Here is a 26298-nt window from a genome sequence, read left to right as displayed (position 1 = left end):
AAAAACAAAGCCAGGGAATGAATATATTGTCTATCTTTTTAACACAACTGACTGTTGGTCACCAGCATGGCACCAGATTTTTCCTTGGCGACCATTCATTCATTCGCTCATTCACCAAATATTTGGGAGGCAGATAAGCAAGCATAGTAAGTAATTAACATCTATTGAGCTCGTTTAACCTTCTAGACATCCACGAGGTTATTATGCCTATTTCGTATGTGGGGATATTGAGGAGAAAAAAGAGAAAAAGCAAGATGCCCCAGATGACACTAACAGTGTGCAGTGGAGGAACCGGGATCCGAATACATGCCTCTCTGAATGCAGAACTTACGTCCACCACTCTTTGCCGCCCACACGAGTGTACATTCATTCTCTCTCCTGTACAGGAATGTTGCACAAGGTCAGACTTCCCCTAGTCAAGTAGCCGAGTTCCTCCTCTGGCCCTGTGCATCGGGGCCAACAGCCAAGATCAGGGTCAGAGGAAAACAGTAACCAAGTCCCAGAGCTAACACTTTCCAGGAGTCTGGACCGAGTCTCGGGAGCAGAAGACTAAATCTGCCACATCCTGGTCACAGGACACAAACACCTAGACTTGCCATTTCATCCATCCCTCCATCTTGGTCCTCCCAACATGGGACTCCGAGGCGAAAAGAGAGCCTAGACCAGCCTTCCCATAACCAAAATGGCCGCCGTGCACTCCCTGCCCACAGCTGACATGGTCGCCTTCGTTTGGTCTCCATGGTAACGCAGGCCGCTCTTTCCGTGCCGGCCTAGGCCAGGCTAGTAGGGAAATGAGAGGAGTTTCCCTCCCCCTCATTTTTGCGACAGTTGCCGGGAAAGTCACGGCAGTTGGCTGGTGTCAGCTGATTTACTGCAGCGGCGGTGGCGGTGGCGGCGGCAACGGCATCTTGCAGCCTCTCTAGAGAGACGGAGGCTGGGCTGCGGTTACAGTCCAAAGTTTTCCCACCAGGATTTGCCCACCCCACCTCCTCTCTGGATACGTCCTCGCTTTGTCCTCTTTGCCAGGACGCCTGCAGGTGGTGGGACAGAAAACATCGAGGCATAAGATGAAGCTGTGACAGGTAAAGGGCTTTCGAGCTTCCCCGGGGGGAACCCCAGCGCGGAATGTGCCCTCAACGTGGAGGTCAGAGGCCGGGGGTCAAGGGTCACAGCTCCGCTCCAACTGGGGGCGGTGCCAGCTGTCAGAGCACTGCTGCTGGAAGCTCTGGTCTGTGCCGCGCGTGCAGGTTCAGGCCCACGACTAGGCGCCTGTGCCTGGAGCGTGGGTCCTGCCAGGTGTCTCTGGGACTCCTTGGCCTAGTGAGTGACATTTGCTACTGGTGACACTGGCTTTGGTCTTGAGATGGGACCGCCTTGCCCTCAGTGGCAGTCTAAACGGGGTGAGATGCTTAATGTTGAGGGGTGGGTGGTTCTTAACAGTGCTTTTGGGAAATGCTGTGCTTGCTTTTGGGGTACGCTTAGCCTCTCCTGGTACTCTTTAGTTTGCCCTTGTCTAAGGTACTGAGACGTCTGTTAGTACACCTGCCCGCTCTCATCCCTTTGCTCTAAGACTTGGTCTAAGAGGATTCCTGCTACTCCCGCTCCCTTACTAGTGGGTCCCAGCGTTCTGAAGCTATATGTTTGGAGTTAGCAATACCCTGCCTTGGATTCAAAAATTGCGTTTTATGTTTTGATTCACTTGCTGTGTCAGTTTCTCAGGTCCTAGAATTTGAAACTATGGCAGCTACAGTTGCATCAGAGACAGCACTGGAATTGTTGATGCCGCTGATTTTAGGGTTCAGTGAGAGCTACAGCTTGCTTTTGCAGTAGCATTTGCCAGGAGCCAAAAAAGGCAACCTGTGACTCTTTCCGGCGTTTATTGTTTAGGGCTTTATGGGCAGGATGTCAAGAATTGCCTGTTATATGAGAGAAATTGATTGAGTTTTTTGAAATATACACACACACACATTTCTTTATAAGTAACTTGTGACAGTATGGAGGTGGAGGACAGCTTAAAAGTGAAAATAATGTGTTGAAATGCCTGTATTATTGCAAAGAGTCAAAGATTGCCTTGATTTCATCCAAAATAACAGATCTTAGTTATTTCAAATTGGGCAAACAGAACAGTATAAATACGTAGTAAATCCCTTGTTAATTTCCTTTTTTTTAAAAAATGTATTTTATTAAGGGACTTCCCTGGTGGTCCAATGGTTAAGACTCCCTGTTTCCACTGGAGGGGACGCGGGTTCGATCCCTGGTCGGAGGACTAAGGTCCTGCATGCCGCGTGGTGTGACCAGAAAAAAAAAATTTTTTTTTTAATTGAAGTACAGTTGATTTATAATGTTGTGTTAGTTTCTGGTGTACAGCAAAGTGATTCAGTTGTACATATATATAATAGTTTGCATTTGCTAATCCCAAATTCCCAGTCTATCCCTCCCCCACCCACCCTCCCTCTTCGCAATCACAAGTCTGTTCTCTATGTTTGTGAGTCTGTATCTGCTTTGTAGATAAGTTCATTTGTGTCATATTTTAGATTCCACACATGCCTTGTTAATTTTCAGAGATTATTGTGAGAAATTCATTTAAGTGTCAATCTTTATTTTAAAAATGCTCCAAACCCTACTTAGCAGCAAGACCGGAGTGTACACTTTGTTTTTTCTTATTGCCACCTGTAGCTAAATTTTAAAAGATCTTGATAATTGTATAACTCAAAGGGACTGGGCTTTGCCTTGTTTGAATATCACCGTGGGAACTTAAATCTTGAGATAGCCTTTTTTTCTTTTTTTAATAGGGGGGAATACCAACCTTTATTTACACTTGGGTTCAAGTTCAGAGCCATCTTAGTATAGCGAAGCTGTAAAAAGCACAGATCCTGGGACTAAGGTTCATATTCCAACACAAAATAATAACTAAGTGACAACTGGCAAATGTTACCCACAGTCTCTTCAGTAAAGTGGGGAGAGCATCACCCCAGCTTCTAGCAGCTATCATGGCTGCTTCTGCCCCAGTGTCCACCCTGGGTACTCCACCTCGGAGGCAGCTCAGCTAAGAGAGTGTGGGCTCTGCAGGTCTCAGCTCAGTGGTTAGGGTGGGACTCAGTGAGTTATTGAACCTCGGAGGTAGCCCCTAACTCCAGACATTCACCAAAGGCAAGAAACAGGAACGCGGACTGGTTCAAGGACTGAGTGAGATCTTACAATTTCCTTTGGTTTTTATTTGGATGTAAGCTCTGTTTTGAGGCAGAGGAAGTGAGGATGTCTATCTGTGTAACAGGCTTAGCATCGCAAACTCTAAGAGTAGTGAGCTGGTTTTGTGCCTTTGCCATCGGAAGGTAGGATGACGTTTAGCCTTAGTGGTGTCCTCTATGTTAGGTGAGTCCTCAGAGTTTGTTTTGTACCTCAAGTGCAGAGGATTGAGTTGGTTTTTTCAATTCAGTCATCATCATTGGGCTGTTCAACGTGTATCTCTGGTTTTTTTCCATTCATTGTCTTTTATATCCAGTTTCCACTCCCTTCCCTTGCCCACCAACCCATAGACAACCATTACGACATGTATGATGTATATTCTTCTGTTGGTATGTGTTATTAAATGTGTGTTGTTTTGGGTGCCCACATTTTATAAATTTATTTATTTATTTATTTATTTATTTATTTATTTATTTATTTTATTTTTGCCTGCGTCGGGTCTTTGTTGCTGCGCCCGGGCCCTCTCCGCCGCGGCGAGCGGGGGCTACACTTCATTGCAGTGCGCGGGCTTGTCATTGCGGTGGCCTTTCTTGCTGTGAAGCCTGGGCTCCAGGTGCGCGGGCTTCAGTAGTTGTGGCTCGTGGCCTCTAGAGCACAGACTCAGCAGTTCTGTCGCACTGGCCTAGTGGCTCTGCGGCATGTGGGATCCTCCCGGACCAGGGCTTGAACCTGTGCCCCCTGCACTGGCAGGCCGACTCCCAACCACTGCGCCACCAGGGAAGTCCCCCTGGGCGCCCACATTTTAAATTTATAGAGATGATATCATGCATGATCTCATTAAAGTTTTTTCGCTCCCTACTATCTACTATTTAAGGATCTCTTTGTGTTGCTGTCCATTGCTTCTAACTGCTACACAGTACTTCAGAATTTCCATCTACTACAGCTTACATGCCGACTGTCCTATTTGTGGATACCCATGTAACGTTCATCTTCCTACGACTTTAGGCAATACTGTGATAAACATACCTTTTTGACCTCTATGATGCTTTCTTTGAGATATATATCCAGCTATGTGATTTCTGGATCATAGGGTTTTCATATATTTTATTGAAGGATTGCCAGATTGTGTAACAGAACAAGCAGCTGTGCTCTGTACACCTGCAGGTGGTTCAGGAGAGTTTCTATATCCTTGTATCCCCACCAGTGCTTAGGGTTATCCAGCCCCCTGCTTTTTCCAGACTAATGGATAAAAAGTGAAATCTCATTTTAAATTACATTCCACTATTACTCATGAGTTTGAGCCTTTCTTCATGGGCATTTTATCTTTTCGGGTTTTCCCTTTTGTAAAATTGTTTATTCCTTTACCCATTTTTTATTTTGAGGTTTCACGCCTTTTCTTGTTGATCTTCAGAAGCTCCTTGTATTTCCTACATACTAGTCCTTTAAATATTGTATCTGTTCCTATTCTGTCATTCGTCTATAACTTTTTTTATGATGCCCTTCATTGAACAAATTTTGTACTTGATATAATCAAATTAAAATTTTTTTGCCTATGGTTTGTGTTTTGGGGGTTTTGTTTAAGAAGTCTTTCCCCAATTCTGTGTCACAAAGTTACTCTCCTATTTTATGTACTACTAACTTTATAGTTTTCCTTTAAGTTTATAGGTCGTGAATACATCCAGAGTGTCTTTTTACCTGTCACAAGGTAGAGATCCAGTTTATTTTCCGTATAGTGTGCCTGTTTTCCTAGTGTCATTCTCTCCTTTCCCCACAGATAAGTGGTGCCGCACTTACTGTATAGTAACCTCTCATATAAGCTCTGAAAACTGTCTTCTCTTCCTTTGGCTTATTTGTTTGCTCTTGCTCTAATATCATGCTGTTTTAGTACTGTGGCTTTGTATGGTTATTTTTTCCTACATGAGAAAGTTTTCCTATTTATTTTGTTTTAGCTTTACTTTGAAATAATGATAGATTAAAGAAGTTGCAAAACTAGTACAGAGAGGTCTGCTTTCCCCAATGGTTACATTTCATACAACTTCACTCAATTTCCCTCAGTTGTTACATTTTATACAACTATGGTGAAATAGCAAAACCAAGAAATTGACATTGGTACAATGCCTGTATATAGTTCTATGCCATTTTATCACCTGTGTAGGTAGATACCTGTAACCACCACTGCAGTCAAGATACAGAACTACTGTATCACCACTAAGACCTCCTTTGTGCCACCCCTTTCAAGTCAGTTCCGTCTCCCTTCCTCTGTTATCTCTAACCCCTGTTCACTAGTCAATTTCCATCTATAGTTTGATCATTACAAGTGTGCTGTATAAATGGAATTATACAGCATGTGAGTTTTTGAGATTGAGATTCATCTGAATTGTTGGGTGAGACAATTTTTGAGAGTCGTCCAAATTGTTGTGTAATTTGGGTAGTATTCCATGGTATATATGTACCACAGTTTGTTTAAACATTCACTGGGACATTGGGGCTGTTTTAAGGTTTTTGCTATTACAAATAAAGCTGCCTATGGAGGTTCTTGTACAGTTTTTTTTGTGGGTATAATTTTTCACATTTTCTGGGATAAATGCCTAGGAATATGATTGCTAGGTGGTATGGTAAGTGTACATTTAGTTTTTGAAGAAATTGCCAAATTGTTTTCCAGAGTGGCTGCACCATTTTACATTCCCACCAGCAATGTATGAGAGATTGAGTTTCTTTGCATCCTCGCCAGCATTTGGTAATTGTCACTATAATTCATTGTGGTCGTAATTTATGTTTCCCAAATGGCTAATGATGTTAAATTTCTCGTAAGGCAAGTTTTCCATTCTTTGTCCATTTTCAAAGTTGGTTTAGCTATTTGTGGATTTTTATTCTTTCCTATATATTTTGGAGCTAGAGTTTCTAAAGACAGCACAACTAGAATTTTGATTTAGTATGCATTGAATTTATAGGTTTATTTTGGGGAGAATTGACATTTTTATAATATTAGATCACCCTATCCAAGAGCATGGAATGGCTTTCCATTTATGACTGAGCATGAAGAAATTTTTTGCAGTTTTAAAAAATATCATGAATAGATACTAATTTAAAGTAGATTATTGCTGATAGAAGAAAATGCTATTGATTTTCATATATTGATATTCTACCTTTGTGGGTGTGTGTTCTACTAGACAGAGATCAAAATCCATAGTAGAAATCTTGAAATAGTTTTGATACTTGTAGAGTTAGGCCTGGAACTAGGTAGTGCTTTTATTCCTGGTTTATCTGTTACATTTCTCTGTGACACTGTTTTGTTTGTTGTGACGGATAAACTCAATGATTAGAGTATGGGGGTTTATAGGTTCTAGTCCCATTTTGTCCATTCATTGTTGTCCTTTACAGAGAGTTCATAATCTTACATATATGCATGCCAGTGATCATGGGCAGAACCAACTGAGAGCTTATGTATGGCTCAGTGAGATCCTGTCATCAATAAGAGGGTACCTTACCTTTCTACTTATAGATACTATGATTGTGATGTTAACTTAGAATTTGAACTCTGTGCACATTCATTTGCCTTGATCTGTATCTGATACTTAAAGCCACTTTGCTGATAAGAGCACAAAAGATATTGTTGGAAGAAGTCCTAGACCATGACTGCATTCAGGAAGTCTTGTCCAAGTGGAATTTTTTTGTTTTCTATTAAGTAACATATACATGATATTCATAAAATAGTAAATATTTTAAATAAAATTAGGCATCTTTTCCAAAATGTGTTGGTGATGTTTAATGAAAATGTAGGTTTTTTGGGCTGATGGTTGCTTGTGTTAGTAGTCATCAAAAAATGTTGGAACAATAAAATGTTAGGGCCCTGGTCAGTTCAGGGAGGAGAAAATTTCTGAAGTACTGAGAGTTATTCTGTAGGCTCTTGTAGAATAGAAAACTACTGGAAAGACGTGGCTTTTTAACCACTGCCTCCCATTCAGTTAGCAATTGTAATTTATGACCCTTCAAACTCACTGAAAACATTTTACTAGTGTTTTGCACATACATATTTCTCTCTGAATGTTGGTAGTTAGTATATGTCAATGATAACAGATTGATAGAATGTGCCAGTTATCTTCTGTTCTCACATTCAAGATTTTTATTTGGCTGACTTCCTTAAGGGCTCTTCTTTTTTCTAAACATTTCAAATACAAACAAACAGTAAAAAACCACCATTAATGGGAATGAAAAGTTTGCTCTAATGCAATATCAGTTTACTTAGTTTGAGACAGTTTTGTGATTCACTAACAGGCCTTGGTGAGTGTGGTAGCGATCAGTTAAAGTAAACCATGTTAGGTGATTTGCTGCATAGGTCCTAAGACATGTCTTGTGTATGTGTCATAGAGTAAAAGAGGCTAGAATATAGGTGCAACCTGCAGCTGGGGAAAAGCAATTAGTACATTAACAGGGATTTGATTAAGGAGACTTGTATTAATTGTTGGCATTATTATAGAAAAATTCATTGAAAAGAAACTCTGAAATCTGAAGCATGTAAAATCAAGATGTATTTTAATTTATTGAAGGGTACAACATTTTTAAAGCCAAGCAAACGAACATCATTCATTACTTTGTTCATTTATTCAGTAAATATTTGGGTACCTCATATGTGGCAGAAATTCTAGGCTCTGGGAATACACTATAGAACAAAACAAACATAAATCATCACCTTCTTGGAGCTTCTGTTATAGTGGCAGATTCAGACAAGAAATAAATAACACTTCGTATGTTAAATGATGGTAAGTGCTCTGGAGAAGTATAATAAAATACCATTGGGGTGGTGGATTTTGCAATTTATGCTGCTCAGGAAAGGCCTCACTGAGAAGATGACATTTTAGCAGAGACCTAAAGTGGTTGAAGGAGCTCTAAAGATGGACTTGCCCTTACTTGAGATGGGGAAGACTGTGGGAGGGGCAGATTTGGGGAAGAAGACTGGAGACTCACTTTTGAACATGTCAAGCTTGAGAAGCTTATAAGCTATCCAGATGGAAATGTTGAGTAGGAAACTGCATATGTGGAATCAGAAGAGAGCCACCAGCTAGAAACTGGGAAATTGTTAATGTATAGCTGGTATTTAAAGCTGCGAGGCTTGGTGAGATCACTGAGGGAGGGAGGGAGGGAGTATTGCCAGAGGAGAGAAGTCCAAGGACTAAGCTCTGGGTATGCCAATATTTAAAGGTCAGAAAATGAGGAAAAATGGAGACTAAAGCCATGGAGACTAAAGGAAGCAGGAAAGTGTGAAGACTTGGGGGCCAAGTGAAAAAGTGTTTCAAGGGAGAGGAAGTATGAAATATGCCAAATGCTGTTGGTAGGTCAAGAAAGATGCGGATTATGACTTGACACTGGGTTTAGCAATGGGGAGGTTTTGGTGACCTGGTCAAGAGCATTTTTGTGACAGGTGGAAACTTTTCTATAATCTATGCATTGATATAAGGAGGGGGATAATGTTACAAACAAGGACATTCTGATTTGGAAAGAGGTACATATTTCCTCAAGGTTACAGTTAATAAATGGGGGAGCTGGGTCTGCCCTAGTTAGTGTGACTCTCAGATCTTCACACTTAGCACAGCTTACTGATCCCCATATTGTGACAGTTCATCTAGTTGGGAAAGCATGTTTGTTTCTTCTTCTGGGTATTTTAATTTATGAACAATGAGAAGCTTCAGTGCTCAGTTTAGAGTTTTGATGGCAGTGTGAGGAAAAGAAGTAGGAATGGTTGGGGATGGAGGTGAGATGAGAGGTGGTTCGGGAGATGAGGTTGAGGTTGGTTCTACCAGATGGGATCTGTTTACCCTAAAACGTAGGGGCTTGGTGGGCATAGTTTGCTTTTAGGTTAATCAGTAACTCTTGAAACTGAGGCAGGTTGGTGATGGATAGAGCATAAGTAGCTGCAGAAATTTAAAACGTGATTCATATGCCTCAAAATCGATGAATCATTTTTTAAATCGTGATTTATTTTTGACCAGATAGCTCTACAGTTCTTCACAACCCAGCTCTGGCTCGCTCAGGGCTGCCTTAGCGATGAGAAGTAAGTGTAGTCTTCTGTTGCCATCTGCCCATGCCACATGTTCTTCTGAAACAGAATACTGGAACTTCCTTTAGCAAAGCCGTCCTAAAGTGTCAAGTTCACTGGGAGTAGATTTCTTGCCACTCAAATAAGAGAGTATTATCTTGTCAACTTAGTGACAAGCTTGGTGTTCAGGAGGTGGTGTCCCTCACAACTGTTTAATTCCAGACACCCTTTGTTCTGAGGAAGCAGCTCAGTAATTCCTTCATGCATTTTATGATCTAGCTATCTCATTGCATTATAATAAACAGTCTTCATTACCTGATTCAGTTTTTTTCTAAGTCTTCAGTGAGTTGATAGGAAAGGCACAAGCACAAAGAAAATTCATAATATTAATGACTACTTCCTTCATCAAACCATGAATTTGACTTGAACACACTTTTTTGACAAATGATGTACGGATGTTCTGAAAATTTGAATAAACCTTTAAAGATTTCTTTCTTCATTCATTGCAGTGGTGGCAAGTATGTTTAGTTATTTAGTCTGTAGTCCCTGCTTTTCATAATCCCCATTGGTAGGTGGGTAGTGGAGGCCTGCCTGCTCTTGTTCACGTGTGCCTGTTCTCATGAGAGAGAATTTGAGTTTGTTTTTGTCTGCAGGTCTCAGAGGGCCTGCCTTGGGGCACAGGAAGCAAACAGACCAAGACAGTATTGACTCTCTGGTGAAAATGCCTGTATTCCTGGGCTAGAAATACATCTTGCTTTTGCATTTGAGCATTAGAAAGGCAATATAGAGAAATGAACATTGATCTGATACTAGATTTTTCATATGTAATCTTGACTTTTATAGCTTTTAGAAATCACTTAGGATACCAGTATCCCATGAGATTTTGCAGAACAGTATGGTCTTATCAGAGTATCACTCCATAGGTTATTCACGGTTTTAAAGGGGAAAAATAGTTACAGTGGAGGTATCTGGTAGTCACTGCCTTGGTCAAGTGGTCATAGGTGGCATCACCGATAGTGGGACAGTGTGATGTTACGTCTCCTGTGGTGATGCAGTGTGAAGTGTACATCACCTATGAAGGATACTTGCCAAACATGTTTCACTTGAGCCTGATGATGCCTTTAGATCCAACTTCCAGTTTATAGGAAGAACAGGAGATAGATGAACATGTGATAAATGACATTGTAAATAAAATCAGACAAATCTAAAATCTGGAACATTCTACAAGCAATTGTTTTTGTTTATTTAAAGTTAATATGAAGAGTGAAAGTTAATATGAAAAATGAAGTAGGACTGTTCTAGAACTAAAGAGTAAAGAGGCACCACAACCAAATGCAGTGAGTAAAACTTGAATATTTTACTTACTGGTTTAAAAAAAATTATAAAAGATATTTTTTAGACAGTTGAAGTAATTTGAGTATGGACTGGATTTTAGATACTATTAGAGAATTATTATGGTATTGATAATGGTGATTGTGATAATGGCATTGTGTTTATGAAGGAAAATGATCTTATTTTTAAGCTTGGTATTTAGGGGTGAATTGTCATGATATGTGTAGGTTATTTTCAAATGACTCAGCAAAAAAAAGTCTCTCTCTATACACATGTATTGACAAGGGAAACTTGACAAAATATTATTTATGGAGTGATCTTTATACTATTTTCAAACTTTTTGTATATTCAACATTTTTTGTAATAAAAAGTTGGGGAGAATCACAAGGGGAAAAGTAAATTTCATCTTAAGCCTTTTATTAAAAGAACAATCAAATTTAAAAAATATTCCCTTGGGGGACTTCCCTGGCAGTCCAGTGGTTAAGACTCTGCACTTCCACTGCAGGGGGCACAGGTTCTATCCCTGGTCCGGGAACTAGGATCCCACCTGTCACGCGGTGCGGCCACACACACACACACACACACACACACAAAATTCCCTTGGGAGTTCCATGGTTGCCTAGTGGTTAGTATTCTAGGCTTTCACTGCTGTGTCGTTCAATCCCTGATAGGGGAACTGAGATTCCACAGGCCGCTGCAAGGTGCAGCCAAAAAAAAAAAAAAAAAAGTCAAAATCTAGTGAAAAACAGGGATGAAAGATTCTCCCTTGTTCCTTGAATTTTTCTTAGGGCTTTCTAGGCCTTCACATAGCTAGGCAGAATAAAGCTGAAAAAATAGGAAGAAGAGAATTGGGAGAGTGCGCTGTACCAGAAACCAAAGAGAGAGGGTTGAGGATTTGCAAATGATCAGCCGTGTCCAACTAGTGACTGTGTAAGACTGAATATAATGTAGGGACTGAGTAAGATGGTTAGAAAGTGTAGGTATCAACAGTCCATTAATGTCAAAGCATCCTCTCTTTCCTCACTTCTCTCCTAAGGCCTTGCTTCTCTCTGCGATATTGGAGAGTTCTTTCCTGGAGTATCATATTAGAGAAATGTTGACCTCTTCATGTAGAGGGCGATCTTGAGCATCCTTAGATTAGGTATGTTTGAAGATAGAATCTAGATTACATGAGGCCTTTTGTAGTAAGGAAATGGAAACACTGTGTTTAAGACCACAGGTTTCAAGATGTTGATTGTAATTACAGTGAGAGAAACAGAGAGATAAAGTGAGAGAAAGAATGAATGAGAGAGAGAGAGAGAGAGAGAAATAGCAATTACTAGATTTACAAGCAGGGGCTATTAACAAGTGAAGGTGTTTTGGACAAAAATGAGATGTGAACATGTTTGAAGGACAAAGCCTAATTTAACTGAAAGACAGATGAAATGGTAGACAGTGAAAGGATAATTAAGGGAGTAAGATCCTTCAAAGAGTCCAGGAAGAATTAGATTTAGCAAAAAAGATGAGATATTCCTTCCTCAGAAATACCTTGCTTGGCACACAGTGAAAGCTTAATAAATGCTAATTATTGTTATTCTCTGTTTATTCATTCAATAAGTACATATTGGTCACTAGTAAAAGTCTATAACTATTCTAGGTGCTGGTAAGCCACCTCAAATCCCAGTGGAATGCAGTTTGCTTGATAATGATTAAATAACAAAGATGGTGGGCTTATGTCGATGATTTGGTTTTACTCTCCAGGGAAACAGATTTTAGTGGAATGGATGCATTTATAAACAAATAACTACACACAAAGTGATGAGTGTTCTGCACCAGTGTGTAGAAAATCTTGTGAAAACGTGGTTGCAGGAGCAGTGAATCACAGGTTTGGGGACAGGGCACTCACGGCAGAGAGGAGCTAGTGCTGGAACAGGTTATAGGCTAAAGACAAATACTTGTTAAAGTTAAACGTTTTTTTGAAAACTCCATGTTGTGTGTGTATGTGCATCTTTAAAAGAAAAGAACCTGGTGAATCAGGGCCATGGATTTTATTTTATTTGTTGATTTATTTTGGCCCCGCCCATCTTGTGGGATCTTGGTTCCCCGACCAGGGATCGAGCCTGGGCCCCTTGCAGTGGAAGTGCGGCATCCTAACCGCTGGACCGCCAGAGACGTCCCGTGGGCCATTTAATTAATTTATTTATTAAACTGTCTTTTGGAATACAGTGAAATACCCAAAGGCCGGGGGAAAAAAAACCCTTAAGACCAAAGGATTTATCTTGAGAATCAGGATTCCCACTCAATCCAGTCTCTTCTCTTACTCTTCCTTTTCAGAGGTAGTTTTCATTACTGTTTTTTTTTTTTTTTACTTTGGTATCATTACAGAATTATTCTGAACGTTTGCGTGTGTGTATTACAGATGTGTGTAGATACATATATATACCCCTTTTAGAACCTAAAATGGGAATGTATTTTACACACTGTACTGCACCTTTTCCTCCCACTATATATTTTGGAGATTATTTCATATCTCATGCTGCAGTGTTCCATTGTAAGACTCTCTAATAATTTATTTAATCCCTGATTTATGGACACTAAAGTTCTTAACATGTACCCATTAACAATTAGAGAAATTTTCAAGCACATAAAAACAGTAAGAACAATGTAATGAACACTCTTATACTAAAAGGAACTTCAACGCTTATTTTTAGAGTTTGGGTTGCCTGGCGAGCAGATTCTGAGATGGGGATTAGCACTCAGGTTTATAAGGGAGGGATCTTAGTCCCGACAGCCGGGGAAAGGAAGCAGGTTTGGCCAGAGGGAGAAGTTGAGCTGTAATGAGTCTCAGCGGAATCTCAGTTGACCCTGGGGGTAGTTCCAAAGATGGAATGACCCTTCAGAACTATACTGAATTGATATGAGGGGGCCTGGCCTTTACTGTTTATCCCTGGATTGATCAGTCGTTGGATGTGGGCTGTCCTACTGGAAGGGGGCAAGGTGTCTCCCTTTGGGGGGCGTCGTTAGTGGGGGCTGACAGCCCAGTGCTCTCAGCGGCTGTCCTTTATTCCCGAGGTGGATCTGGATGCGTACCACCCATCACACTTACGATCCTGTTTCATCTTCATCCCTTCCGATACCTCTTACCCACTCTTCCCCTCCACCATCTCCCACATGCCAGACCCCAGACATCAGATCATTTCATCCATAAAGACTACAGTTCTACTTACCTTTGAGTAATGTGATTTAGTAAAATCTTGATTAACCAGATTGACTGGAGAATGAAGTTTTCTGGTAAATGGAATTTTGTGGTAAATGCAGACAACATAGAATAAGGAAGGGTATTTATTTCATTAGGAATCAGGAGGTCTGTGTGTGCCTCTGAGCTCTGAGATGAGTTTGCAGTGTAATTTTGAGAGAGTTGCTGAAGGACCTAAATGTGGAGGGCGGGAGGAGGGGCTCAGCGGCCCCTTCCCATAGTGAGTAGTTATGTTTAGGCAAAACTTTGTTGTCTTCTTTCCCTTTTATGGCAGATTTTGATAAAACTGCAAAACAGGGTTTAATTTTCTTTTCTATCAACTTTGAATTTGGAAAATGTGAGCAACTAAGCTCTTCTGTGCCTATTTAAATTAAGGGAAAAGAAGTCCACTAAGGGGATTGCCGCTTACAGAACCTGAGAATAAAATGTCTTAAAGTGGGGTTTGCTCCAGGGGCTGCTGGATAGGTTTACCGTTCTGGCTCCCCCAGGCTTGGAGTTAGCGCTGATGTTACAGTTTCAAAGTCCAGTCACCAACGCCTTCCCTGCCTCTTACCCTGGAGCCAGTCTGTTCTTGGTAACAGTGAGAAGTCCGTGTTCCCACTTTAGTGACACCTGGGTTGTTTGTTGTTTTTTAAATTATCTTTAAGGAGGAAGGGCCCCATTGAAGGGTAAACTTGTAATAAATTGGAATTTCAAATATTATGTACTTGTGTTTATAAAGAATAAATAAATAAATATCCACTCAAATAGCTCTCTATAAGATGGTACCGAGCTGTATACTTCTCTCCATTTCTATATTAGGGAGCCAGATTTTTTTTTTTTTCTTGGTCAGTTACAAAAGCCTTTCTTTTACAACTGCTTAAATATCAAAAACAAAAGCAAAACAACAGGAGGTTGACCCTTATTTCATCAACTTTTGCAATGACTTGGTTCACTGATACAGGCAAAGGGTGATTGGATTTTTGCCGTTCACGTGAGACGCTTTTTGTTGAGTTCTCTGGTGCCACTTTGTGAACATATTTCCTGAGCTCTAATTTCTCTGAGACCAGATTATGCCTCTGTTCCTCCGTTGCCTCATTACGTTCTTATTTTCCTCTCTCCCTCCCCCCTACCCCCCCCCCCCCATGCTTGCTTACTTTCTCTTATCACTCTGCTTGGAAAGTAATGTTGCCAAATCTGGCTCCCTGTGCACCGATGCCGAATAAAAATACGGAGACAGAGAAATGGAAGATAAGAAATAGAGAGGCTTTTTATTTTCTTTGCCAGGCAAAGGGAAGACACAGCAGGCTAGTGCCTCAAGAACTGTGCCCCCCACTTCCTGGGGAATTACAGGGATTCTTATAGGGGAGTTCGAAGTCCGAAGTGAGTGATAAGGATCAAAATGGTGAAGGTCTTGCATTCTTTTTCTTGTTGCATTATTTCAAAACAGCCATTGCTGGAGTCAGGCAACCTGGTGATTGGGTCCCTGAGCCTCTGGGTTATCGGTCTACATATGACCTCCTTTCTGAAATGCAAACAGCTACAAGGGGTTATTTGCTACAAGAGTTTATAGGGAAACTAAAGAGTAAATACCAGGTGCAGGGTGTAAATTACCTAAATTACACAGGATTGGGGTGACAGGTTAGTTTTGTGAAGGACAAATCTAACTATAGACACTACAGATTAGTAACAGTTAAAATAAAACTAGGATTGATTAACTCATGCCAGTTTATGTTTCTTCTCTAGACTATTCACTGTTCCCTTTATTTTCCTGGTTATCAGGAGAGGAAAAATTTCATTTCTATTTTTGTTGCAACAGTAATAGTCATTCATGTCTTTTTCTTGCCTCTGGCCTTACATATTTCATCAAACCCCATGATTTACTGTTCTTCTATAATGCCTTATATTTTCTTTTTCTTTCAAAACTCTCATCATTTTAGCCAGGTTCTTATCACTGCACCCAGGCTTATTGCAGTAGCATCCCATTTGGTTTTCCTGTCTGCAGTTTTCTCTGTGTTACTCCAAACTCCATACTATCTCAAATAGTCTTAGCATACTGCTTCTCTGCTTAGGTGGATATATAGTTATGGGACCATTAAGTCTCTTTAAACTCTGGTCCTGCTCAAGACCATTGTGAAACCTTGTAGTGTCTTCTTCCTTCTCAAAACCTAAATTTGTAAATTCTGGTTAGGTGTATAATAATTTATCTCACATATTAGAATCTGAAATTATTGGTGACTTCACTGGGCATCAGCATCATAATAATAGTGCCTATTCTTTATGTAGAGGGCGTTTAGTATTTTAAATTGTTTTCTCTTTACTTTTGTTCTTGGAGTACCTTTGTGTAAAAAACCTGTATCGAAATCTATGTTGTGTTTTTATCAATTTGGTGTGCTGAACACCAAGTCCTATCTATTGTATATCTAAAATAGCTCTCATATTCATCTTATTATTACCATTTTCACCACTGCTACCCTTCATCATATATTTATTAAAGACGTCCCATATGGCAGACACTGTGCTCCCCATCATATGGTGGTAAATATATCGATGTGGTTCTTGTTCTTAGGGAGCTTAAAGACTAGTAGGGGAGACAGCCATCAGATAGAGAAATCCAGAAATAGTAATGAAGTTGTGATACATTTAGGCACCATCTCTCTTACCAGCAGTACTGCAGTAGCCCCACTGGTCTTCAAACCCAGAGTTTTCTCCCTCCCTTTTGTATTGTAGCCAGAGGGATCTTTCTGAAAAGCTAATCAGATTTAAAACAGTTGACCTGTTTTCCATTGCTATCAGGTTAAACTCCAAATTCCTTGAGGTGGGTTACCAAGTTCTTATGATTTGGTGCATGTTGGCTTGTTGTTTCTTGTCTCATTCTGCCTTTGTGCTCTGAATGCCAGCCCTGTGATTTCACTGTCCAGAAAGAATTGAGATCTCTTAACTTGGGGACTTAGAATATGTGATTCCTTGAGCCTCTTCCTTGGATAATTACTACTCATTCTCACTCATCATTTCTTCCAAGAACCCTTCCTGGACCCATTGAAGTATAGGTTAGGATATCCATCTTTTGTGTCTCCATTAGGTCTTGAGATTTCTCCTGTATCACACTCTGTGGTAGTTGTTTGCATGTGTGTAAGCCCCATTGTGTAGGTCAACGTGTCTATTTTATCTACTGTTGTAATTCCATGGTATAGACACAGAATGGAAACTTGGGAAATGAGATCAGAATTCAATTTGAAAGCTGTCTTAGTATTGGGATTGGAGTTTGTAGTATTATTTCTAATAAAGTCATGCAGAATTGAATTGTCGTATTTGCAGATAGAATTGTTTGACAGGCATATACATTAGTAGTACTTTTATATTGTGTCCAAAAGTCAGTGAAAGATAGTAACCTCTTGAAAAGTACAACTTTATTAAATGTTAAGCGACAGTGCTGAAAGAAATCAGTAGATGTGGAAGCAGAATGTGAAGAATAGCAAAATCTGTGTTTTTAAAAAATTAATAGTTGCTGATCATCTGCCATGTGATGGATATTTTACTAGTTACATTACATATATGATATCTCTTAACCTTTATGACAGCTTTCTGAAAGGAGGGTATTATTGTCCATCTTTTTTTTTTTTTTTTTTTTTAATGTATGTATGTATGTATGTATGTATGTATTTATGGCTGTGTTGGGTCTTCGTTTCTGTGCGAGGGCTTTCTCTAACTGCGGCAAGTGGGGGCCACTCTTCATCGCGGTGCGCGGGCCTCTCACTATTGCGGCCTCTCTTGTTGCGGAGCACAGGCTCCAGATGCGCAGGCTCAGCAATTGTGGCTCACGGGCCTAGTCGCTCCGCAACATGTGGGAATCTTCCCAGACCAGGGCTCGAACCCGTGTCCCCTGCATTGGCAGGCAGATTCTCAACCACTGCGCCACCAGGGAAGCCCCCTCCATCTTTTACAGATGGGGAAGCTGAGACCCAGAGGGGTAACTTTTTCAAGATTGCATAGAAGAGTCAGGATTTGAAGATAGTTCTTCTGACTGTAAGTTCAGTGTTCTTTCAACTATTATTTTTGTTGTTGTTTTTAACTGAAGTATGGTTTTATTTCTGTATAGAACTGAGAAATAGGTGCAATTAGGTGAAATAGAAAAATGCATGAAATTAAGGTAACCAAAAGAGATGACTTGATTTTTTATCTCTCAGACCCCTGCTCTTTATGATTTGATTTCTTTGACTTCAAAATGATTCAAAATTAATTTTATAACTACCTCTTGATGAGAAAGCTAAGCCTCAGAAATGAGATGATATGCTCAAAGCCTGCATGGTTGGTGGCAAAATGAGGGGTAGAATCTAGAACTGCTGTTATTTGACTCTAAAGCTTTTTCAGCAAAAAAGTTTTATTTAATAGCCAATGTCTAAATATAATTTTAAGTCAGATTTGATACAAACATAGATGAAAATTGAATGTTCTTAGTATTCTTCTGTTTTTAGGAGCATCTAGTCATACAGCATATTTATTTATAACTCTAAAATTTGGAAGGTGGTATTTCCCCTTAATGTATTAGTTACAAAATATGAGTATATTTTACACAATATTTTGGAGAGTTAGTAAGAATTTTCTTCAGAGTTTCTATTACAGTTAATACTATATGGTGTTAATCATTTATTCAGTCACTTTTGATTTGGGCCTTTTCCAGAAAAATGTGATTTTTTTTTTTTTCTTATCCCAATGAATCCCTAATGTCCTTGGATATAGAGCAGTGAGTTTTGAATTCGACCCCCCCCTCCCCCCCACCTTGGTTGGACAGAACTTCTTACCTAATTCCTCAGATAAGCAGTTGTAATAGCAGATAAGCTGATGTAGTATGATCCCCTGGAAAAGATATAGTGAAGTTCTGTAACATTATTTCCTAAGGGAGAATTGCTTTTTGGATAATTAATTTTAGGCTATGTTCTTTTAAAAGGACATGTCCCTGCTATGAGTTGAGTTGTGTTCCCCTGAAATTCATACGTTGAAGTCTTAACCTCTAGTACCTGAGAATATGCCCTTATTTGGAGGTCTTTATAAAGGTAATCAAGTTAAATGAGGTCATCAGGGTGGGCCCTAACCCAACATGACTGTGTCCTTATAAAAAAAGGGAGAGACATGTACATAGGAGAACACCATGTGAGCATGAAGTTGGCCTTCTACCAGCCAAGGAGAGAGGCGTGGATCAGATTTTTCCCTTCACAACCCTCAGAAGGAACTAACTGTGACAATACCTGCTTTCAGACTTCTAGCTCAAGAGCTGTGAGATAACAAATTCTGTTTTTTAAGCCACTCAGTTTGTGGTCAGGGCAGTTTTTAGGAAATTAATACAGTGTATTCCCTTATGAAGATTCTTAATAGCCCTTAATGAGAATTCTTCTCAGATTCTGATTGGCTGTCAGTTCCTGATTTTCATTAGAATGTGAAGATTTGTTTTAGTTTCTGGAGAAGCTGAGTTAGAGATGGATGTGTTTTCTTGTGTTTTCCAATACCTTTATCATGTTATGGGCGATTATTTTCACTTGTTTTAAGAGCTATGAAATGTATTCTTCTTCCAGGTTTCCTTGAGCTCCTTGTCACTTGAATACCAGAATGTTCTTTCCTCTTGCATCAGAACAGACACATGTCCCTGTCACACACATATTCCTTAGTCCTGAATCTGTATATTTGCATTCTCTTCAAGCTAGGCATATGCATCGAATACGAGTGCTCAAATATCGAGAGAAATGTTCTTTCCAGATCTCACCATATTGTGTTAGATGCTGTGAGCTTATTTAATTGAGAGAAATCTTCGGTGATGTAACTTAAAAATGAATGTTGTCACCATGGAAAAATGAACTCCTTCCAGATTCTCTTTTTGAGAAAGTCACTGTTGGATATGTTATTCAGCCAGTAACATGCTGTACCAAATTTGTTAAAGTTGGCTCAGTGCTTTGTTTCATTTTCTAATATTAAATAGGAATATGGAAAGAATTGTTAGTGTCATAGTAGTCTATGAACTGCTGAACATGATACATAAATTGTTTTATAAATAGGAAGGGAACTTGGAATTTTTCCCAAGTTGTAGCAAACAACTTTTACTTGTAGAAAACAGATGAAGTTTTGGGGGAAACAAATTGATGACAGCCATGAATTCTAACAAAAAATAAAAGATGTAATATACATAGACTGCTTTTGGTAAACATCATTCATAATTTTTTACTTGCCTAATTTTCTTTCCAGGGAAAGGGATTTTAGTTTTAGTTTTATTTATTTGTTTAAAGAGTGTAAGTAGTGGATTAAAGAAAAGACTTTTGCTAAAAGCAACCAGCAGTAGGCCATGGATATTAAACTAGTTTCTTTCATAGAAAGTGGTTATTCCTTTAAGTGTCTCTGAACATTTCTTAGGACAATCTTAGCGTTCTAAAGAGTCTAGATTATACACATATCTTTTGTTGCCACGTAGAAACCATGCCTATCAGTGACTCCTAGTGTCTCATAAGGTCTGGCAGAGTCTGTGTCTTAAATGGAACCCTCTCTGATTATGCCAGTTTTCATGTCTCTTGAACTTCTCTGAACTAGTATTTAAGTCTTTAATCACACAGTTTATAACACCGAAATCTAGTTGTTTCACTAACTAGATCTTAATTTTGTCATATGAAGGAATAATTCCTTATATTTGTGCTACAAACAGGGTACTCTAATATACACTGCTTAATTGATTATTCATCTCAGATTTAAACACCTTTACCAGAACTAAATTTTTATTATGCAGAAATGAGTTTGAAGTTCTTTATCCCTCAGGTTTCAGAGTTTAGAATAAAAGACATTCGTGACTTTGAGACATAATAGGTTTGTACTAAATATGGTGAATGAGTTTCTCAGTGGGCGGTATTCTTTTTAATGTTTAGGACACTGGCAAAAACTCTCAGTTTTTCTTGGACATTGCTAACTATTATTGGTTTGGAGACTTAACAAGATTTGGAGCCCTCACTTGCCTTGGTAGCATAGCAGAGTGAGTAAGACCCCGGGTTCTAAGTCAGGCTGCCTGGGTCTTGACTGGGGCACCATTTCTCCCATTTTCACTTTGCAACTCTTTATGACTCACTGTCTTTACATGTGAAAGAGGAGCGCTAATAGTACTTACTGTGTGATTTGTTGTGAGGATTAATTGAGATTTTAATTAGATTTTATATACTTTTATATATGTGTCTGTTTTATTTATATATATAATGTTTAGAGGAACTTTTGGCACTTAGGAAGTTCAAGTTGGCTTCATAAGAAAAATGTGTAATATGTTTTAGAAGGAAATATTGTAACATTTGACATTATTCTTATAACATTTCCAGGTTTGAAAGCACAATGGCAGGAAACAGCCTTGTTCTACCCATCGTTCTTTGGGGTCGCAAAGCACCAACCCACTGCATCTCAGCAGTACTTTTAACAGATGACGGGTCCACGATCGTGACTGGATGCCATGATGGGCAAATATGTCTCTGGGATCTTTCAGTAGACTTGGAAGTGAGTGTTTGAAGTGCCTATTATACTTTTCACATACAAGAAACTACTTAACAAAAAATAACACAGTTCCAGAATAATTTGACCTCATAATATATCTTCTGTGAGATATATTTTGACTAAAATTGGTATTCAGAATGATTATTTACATTATTCATCAGAGTTGACTTCTGCTGGCTTTTGGCTTGATATTCAATTATAATAGCTATCCTACCTGGCTTAATATGTTACATTTAAGAGTTTTCAGAAAATTTCTAACCATATTGAAGAAGGTTTCCAAAAAAGATATTAAAAAACAATTTTGAGCATTTATACCTTCTAAAGTCAATGTCTGGAAGAGAACAAAACTTTTTCTAAAACTGTTTGTAAATTTTGTCATATTTATTTTAAAAGTTGCTATGTACTTTTTGCCATCCTTTACTGGTGTGGCTTGCTCAGTGTGCTCTGCTTCTGGGCACTGGCTCTCTGTGGAGAGACTCTCTTTTTCCATATTTTAACCTCCAATCTCTGACAACTCTCCCCAGGAATTTTTCTTAAAGGGAGAACAGAGAATATGGGGTGGTAGCTGGCATGGAATGTAGAGGCAAGAAAGTTGATTTTTTAACTAAACATTTTTTTTAACAGCCTTATTGAGATAAAATTTACATGCCATACAATATACTCTTTAAAGTGTACAATTTAATGATTTTTTTACTCTGTTCACAGAGTTGTGCAGCCATTACCACAGTTGATTTTAGAACATTTTCATCACCTCGGAAGCAAACCTTGTACTTTGTAGCAGTTACTCCCAATATACCCCCATGTCCCCTGGGCAACCACAAATCTATTTCCTGTCTCTATAGATCTGCCTATTCTGGACATTTTATGTAAATAGAATCATTTAGTATGTGATCTTTTGTGACTGGCTTTTTTCACTTAGCATAATATTTTCAAGGTTCATCCATGTTGTAGCATGTATCAATATTTCATTTCTTTTAATGGCCAAATGGTATTCCATTGTATAGGTATACTGCATTTTATTTGTCTGCTGAACAGTTGATGGGCATTTGGGTTGTTTTTACTTTTGACCATAGTGAATAATGCTGCTTTGAACATTTGTGTGTGAGTTTTTGTGTGGACATTATGTTTTCGTTGCTCTTAGGTATTCACCTAGGCATGGAATTGCTACAACTGAAAAAATGATCCACACACTTGGATGACATGTCAAGGCTAGGGATACAGTTTGGAAAGTGACTGGAAATGAGTGTTGTAGAATGTGATATGCCTTCAGGATTGATAGCAAACTAAATATGAATCAGCAGTGTAGTGACGAGGAGAACAAAATCCCATCACATTTTACTGGAATTATTACAAGCAATAAGACTTACTTGTAAGATCTTAGAAACCATTCTTTTACTGAATTTTTTGCATGGATTTCACTAGAATGTTATATTTATTTAAATTCAAGTAAGAGGGATAAAGCGGGGAGAGGAGACTGACTAGGAGAGAAATACATCCTTTGAAAGATATTAAGAGAATTGGACTATTTACCCAGGGGAAAAGAAGGCTGAATAAAAAGTGCCTTGGTTATTGTCTTTTGATTCATATGGAGGGCCTTCTTAATGTACTTTATAGCAGTCATTTATGCCTATGAAGGACCAATAAGAAGTCATGTAACATACAGAGTGGGGAGGGCACAAAATACCTTCTCTTGAGGTCATGGTGTCTTCCCTTCTTTTGTTAGGAAAGGATTCAAAACTGTAGCTAGAACTTTTGCCATCCATATCTTGGTCTCCTTTTACCTGTGGAAAAGGGCAGCCTGGCCTAACATGGTGGCAATAAACTATCTGAGAGATATTGCAGAAGCAGTAGTTTAGTGAGTACCTAGACAGATGGTGATAAGAGTAAAGGAGGGAACCTGTTAATGCAGGTATTGTCTACAGTATACAGTGTTTTAATGCTTCGACTACCTATACAGCTGTAATTGCAGAGAATAAAACTATAATTGCAGAGAATAGTATAATACATGGCATTAATGAAAGAAGTGAAACATTATGGTAAGAGCTCAGATGTTGCAGGTGCGCAAAGTTGGCTTCAATCTTGGCTACTGTAGTGTCTAGCTGTGTGACTTTTGGCAATTTTTAACCATTTGGTGCCTGAGTCTTGCCATGTTTCAAATAGGATCAACTACACAAGGTTGTGGTAAGGATTCTATGAAGGAATGCGTATTAAGCAGTTATCACAGCGTTTGTACAGAGTAAGCATTTAGTTAATGAATGTAATGGTAGCATCTCAGGTAGTAGAAAGAAAAAGCTAAAGGGGGGGAAAAAAGGAGTGCCTTTTGTTGGCTGACTATAGAGCTAGTAGCCTCAAAGTCCCAGATTGGAACATTGATGTTAGTGTTTACTCTTAAGAACTGACACATCACATCATTTTATTCTAAACATCACACCTTGCCACTGATAACTTGATAACCGTCACTTTTGAACTGTGGTCTTTGATGATGGATGGTTTTTTGAATATGTTGAACAGATTATCTTATATATCTTTGTACTGATTATGTGTGAAATGTTTATTAGTTAATAACTATGACAAATTTTTATGAGATATGGTGAGATATAGATAAAAAGGATAAATATAACAATATGCCATATTTTTATTTTTCCTCCAGTTATATTAATACTTATTGTGTGCAGCCTCCAACTTTGTTCTTTCTCAAAATTGCTTTGGCTATTTGGTGTCTTTTATGGTTCCACACAAATTTTATCATGGTTTTTTCTATTTCTGAAAAACCACCATTGGAATTTTGATAGGATTGCATTGACTCTGTAGATTGCTTTGGGTAGTATGGACCTTTTAATAACATTAATTCTTCCAACCCAAGAACATGGGATGTCTTTCCAGTTATTTTTTTCTTCTTCCATTTCTTTCATTAGTATCTTATAACTTTCAGAATACAGGTGTTTCACCTCCTTGGTTAAATTTATTTCTAAGTAATTTATTCTTTTTGATACTATTGCAAGTGGGATTGCTTTCTTAATTTCTCTGTCAGATATCTTGTTGTTATAGAAACAACTGATTTTTGTATGTTTATTTTGTATCCTGCAACTTTTCTGAATTTGTTCATCAGTTCTAACAGTCTTTTGGTGGAGTCTTTAGGATTTTCTACATATAGGATCATGTCACCTACAAACAGAGACAATTTTACTTCTTCCTTTTCAATTTGGATGCTTTGTTTGTTTATTTTTTTGCCCAATTGCTCTGGCTAAGACTTCCAGTATTATGTTGATTAGAAATGTCAAGAGTAGCTATCTTTGTCTTGTTCTTGATCTTAGAGAAAAGGCTGTTAGCTTTTTACTGTTGAATATGATGTTATCTGTGGGCTTGTTGTATATGGCCTTTATTATGTTGGGTTACATTCCTTCTATGCCCAATTTGTTGAGAGTTTTTAATCATGAAGGGATATTGAGTTTTGTCAAATGCTTTTATTGCCTCTATTGAGATGATTATGTGATTTTTATACTTCATTCAATTAGTTTTGTTCATTTTTCTAGATTTTGGTGGGAGTACAGTCAGTTCTAGTTACTCTATTATGACTGAAAATGGGATTTTCTAGCAAAGCCATGTACATTGAAAATAAAACTAACAATGGGTAAATTTGATTTTCTTGGGAGAAATTAAAGAATTGACCAAGAGCATTTTTTTTTTTTTCCAGTGGAGGAAGCACAGAGTCTCTGTATAGAAATGGGGTTGGATGTATGAGAAAATTTTGGATGTATGAGAAAACATTCTAGACCTGTTCTAACCATAAACAATGATTGTATTTTTCTTTTAATTATAACTATGCAAAATATGGCTAAAGCGATTTTGATTCTTTGCAAAATGGATATCATGAAAGGGGCTTTAAAGGTATTAATCGTATTCTGTTTTTTTAAACTGGGTATTGAGTGTGTGGTTATGTATTTTTTTATGTCTTGTACATGTGTTACAAATATTATTTGTATGTATTAAATGTTTAAGAAAGATATCCTGAAATTACTTAAGGCCTTGAAGTAACCTGAAATGATAGCATGCAGTTTGGTACAGAGTAGATGAATTTGGGGGCTGATTGCTAGACTGTTTTAGAATAGTGGGTATTAAGCCATCCTTTCATAAGGCACTATGGCACTAAATCATTAGCCTGTGAAGGTCAATCTGGTTCCTGATAGTTAACATTGATATCAGCTTTTGGTAGGGTACCTGTTCTCTATTTTTTGTGTTTGGGGATGTCGGTCTAGAGACTCTAAATGTACTTTCAAATCATGCAAAGTATTATTTTAAAAATAGGTGAGGTTAAATTATTTTATATACTAATTCACATTCTTAACCTGATTTCTCAGTGTATTGGAGCTTAGTGCTAAACACTGCTCTGCTTTAAATCCTGGTTCCATCATTCTCTGCATGATATTGGGCAAGTAATGTCACCTCTTGGTTTTCCACTTTTGACTTTAGAACTACGTGGCGGGATGATTGTGCGCATTAAATTGGTGGGAGTCAGTGTTTTGCAGCTCTTAGTTTTTGGTGTTCTGAGCAGTTCTTCTCAAATCTGTATCTGTATATTGTACTGAATATTTAACAGGATTCCTAAAAACGATTACTTAAAAAAATTTGGTACTAATATCAACATATATGTGTATTTCTAGGTTAATCCTCGAGCACTGTTGTTTGGTCACACAGCTTCAATCACCTGTTTATCTAAAGCTTGTGCTTCTAGTGACAAACAGTATATTGTGAGCGCATCCGAGAGTGGGTAAGTATTTTCTTATTCACTTTTCGCCTCATAAGTCTGTACTGCAAATAGTACCACTGTATTAGTAAGTAGGGAATTTTTTTTTTCTTTTGGCGTGTCTTTTAAATAAATGCCTCAGTTGTTTCAACATAAAGATATTTGAAATGTGGTTTTCAAAATGAATTTTGTCTTTATTAATGATTTTTATAATACTTTGTATTTTATTGTAATTTATGATTATGTTTTTGCCTTGCTTTTGAGAAACTCAGAATACCA

General features: G+C 38.5%; 1 protein-coding gene across 2 annotated transcripts in view; it reads left to right on the top strand.

Annotated features, from left to right (window-relative positions):
* The first annotated feature begins 854 nt into the window (after positions 1-854).
* WDR7 (WD repeat domain 7) overlaps positions 855-26298 on the top strand; it is a 365561-nt gene continuing 340117 nt past the window's right edge. For both annotated transcript variants that reach the window (XM_007191962.2, XM_007191960.2), the window contains exons 1-3: positions 855-1082; positions 21107-21278; positions 25937-26043. In XM_007191962.2, the coding sequence (XP_007192024.1) occupies positions 21120-21278; positions 25937-26043 (266 nt within the window). In that variant the 5' untranslated portion in view covers positions 855-1082; positions 21107-21119. The remainder of the gene's footprint in view (positions 1083-21106; positions 21279-25936; positions 26044-26298) is intronic.

Source organism: Balaenoptera acutorostrata, chromosome 13 (genome assembly GCF_949987535.1).
Source record: "Balaenoptera acutorostrata chromosome 13, mBalAcu1.1, whole genome shotgun sequence".
NCBI classification, from domain to species: Eukaryota; Metazoa; Chordata; class Mammalia; order Artiodactyla; family Balaenopteridae; genus Balaenoptera; species Balaenoptera acutorostrata.
The sequence above is the reverse complement of the archived record's forward strand: the minus strand, read 5'-3'. Positions and strand labels throughout refer to the sequence as shown.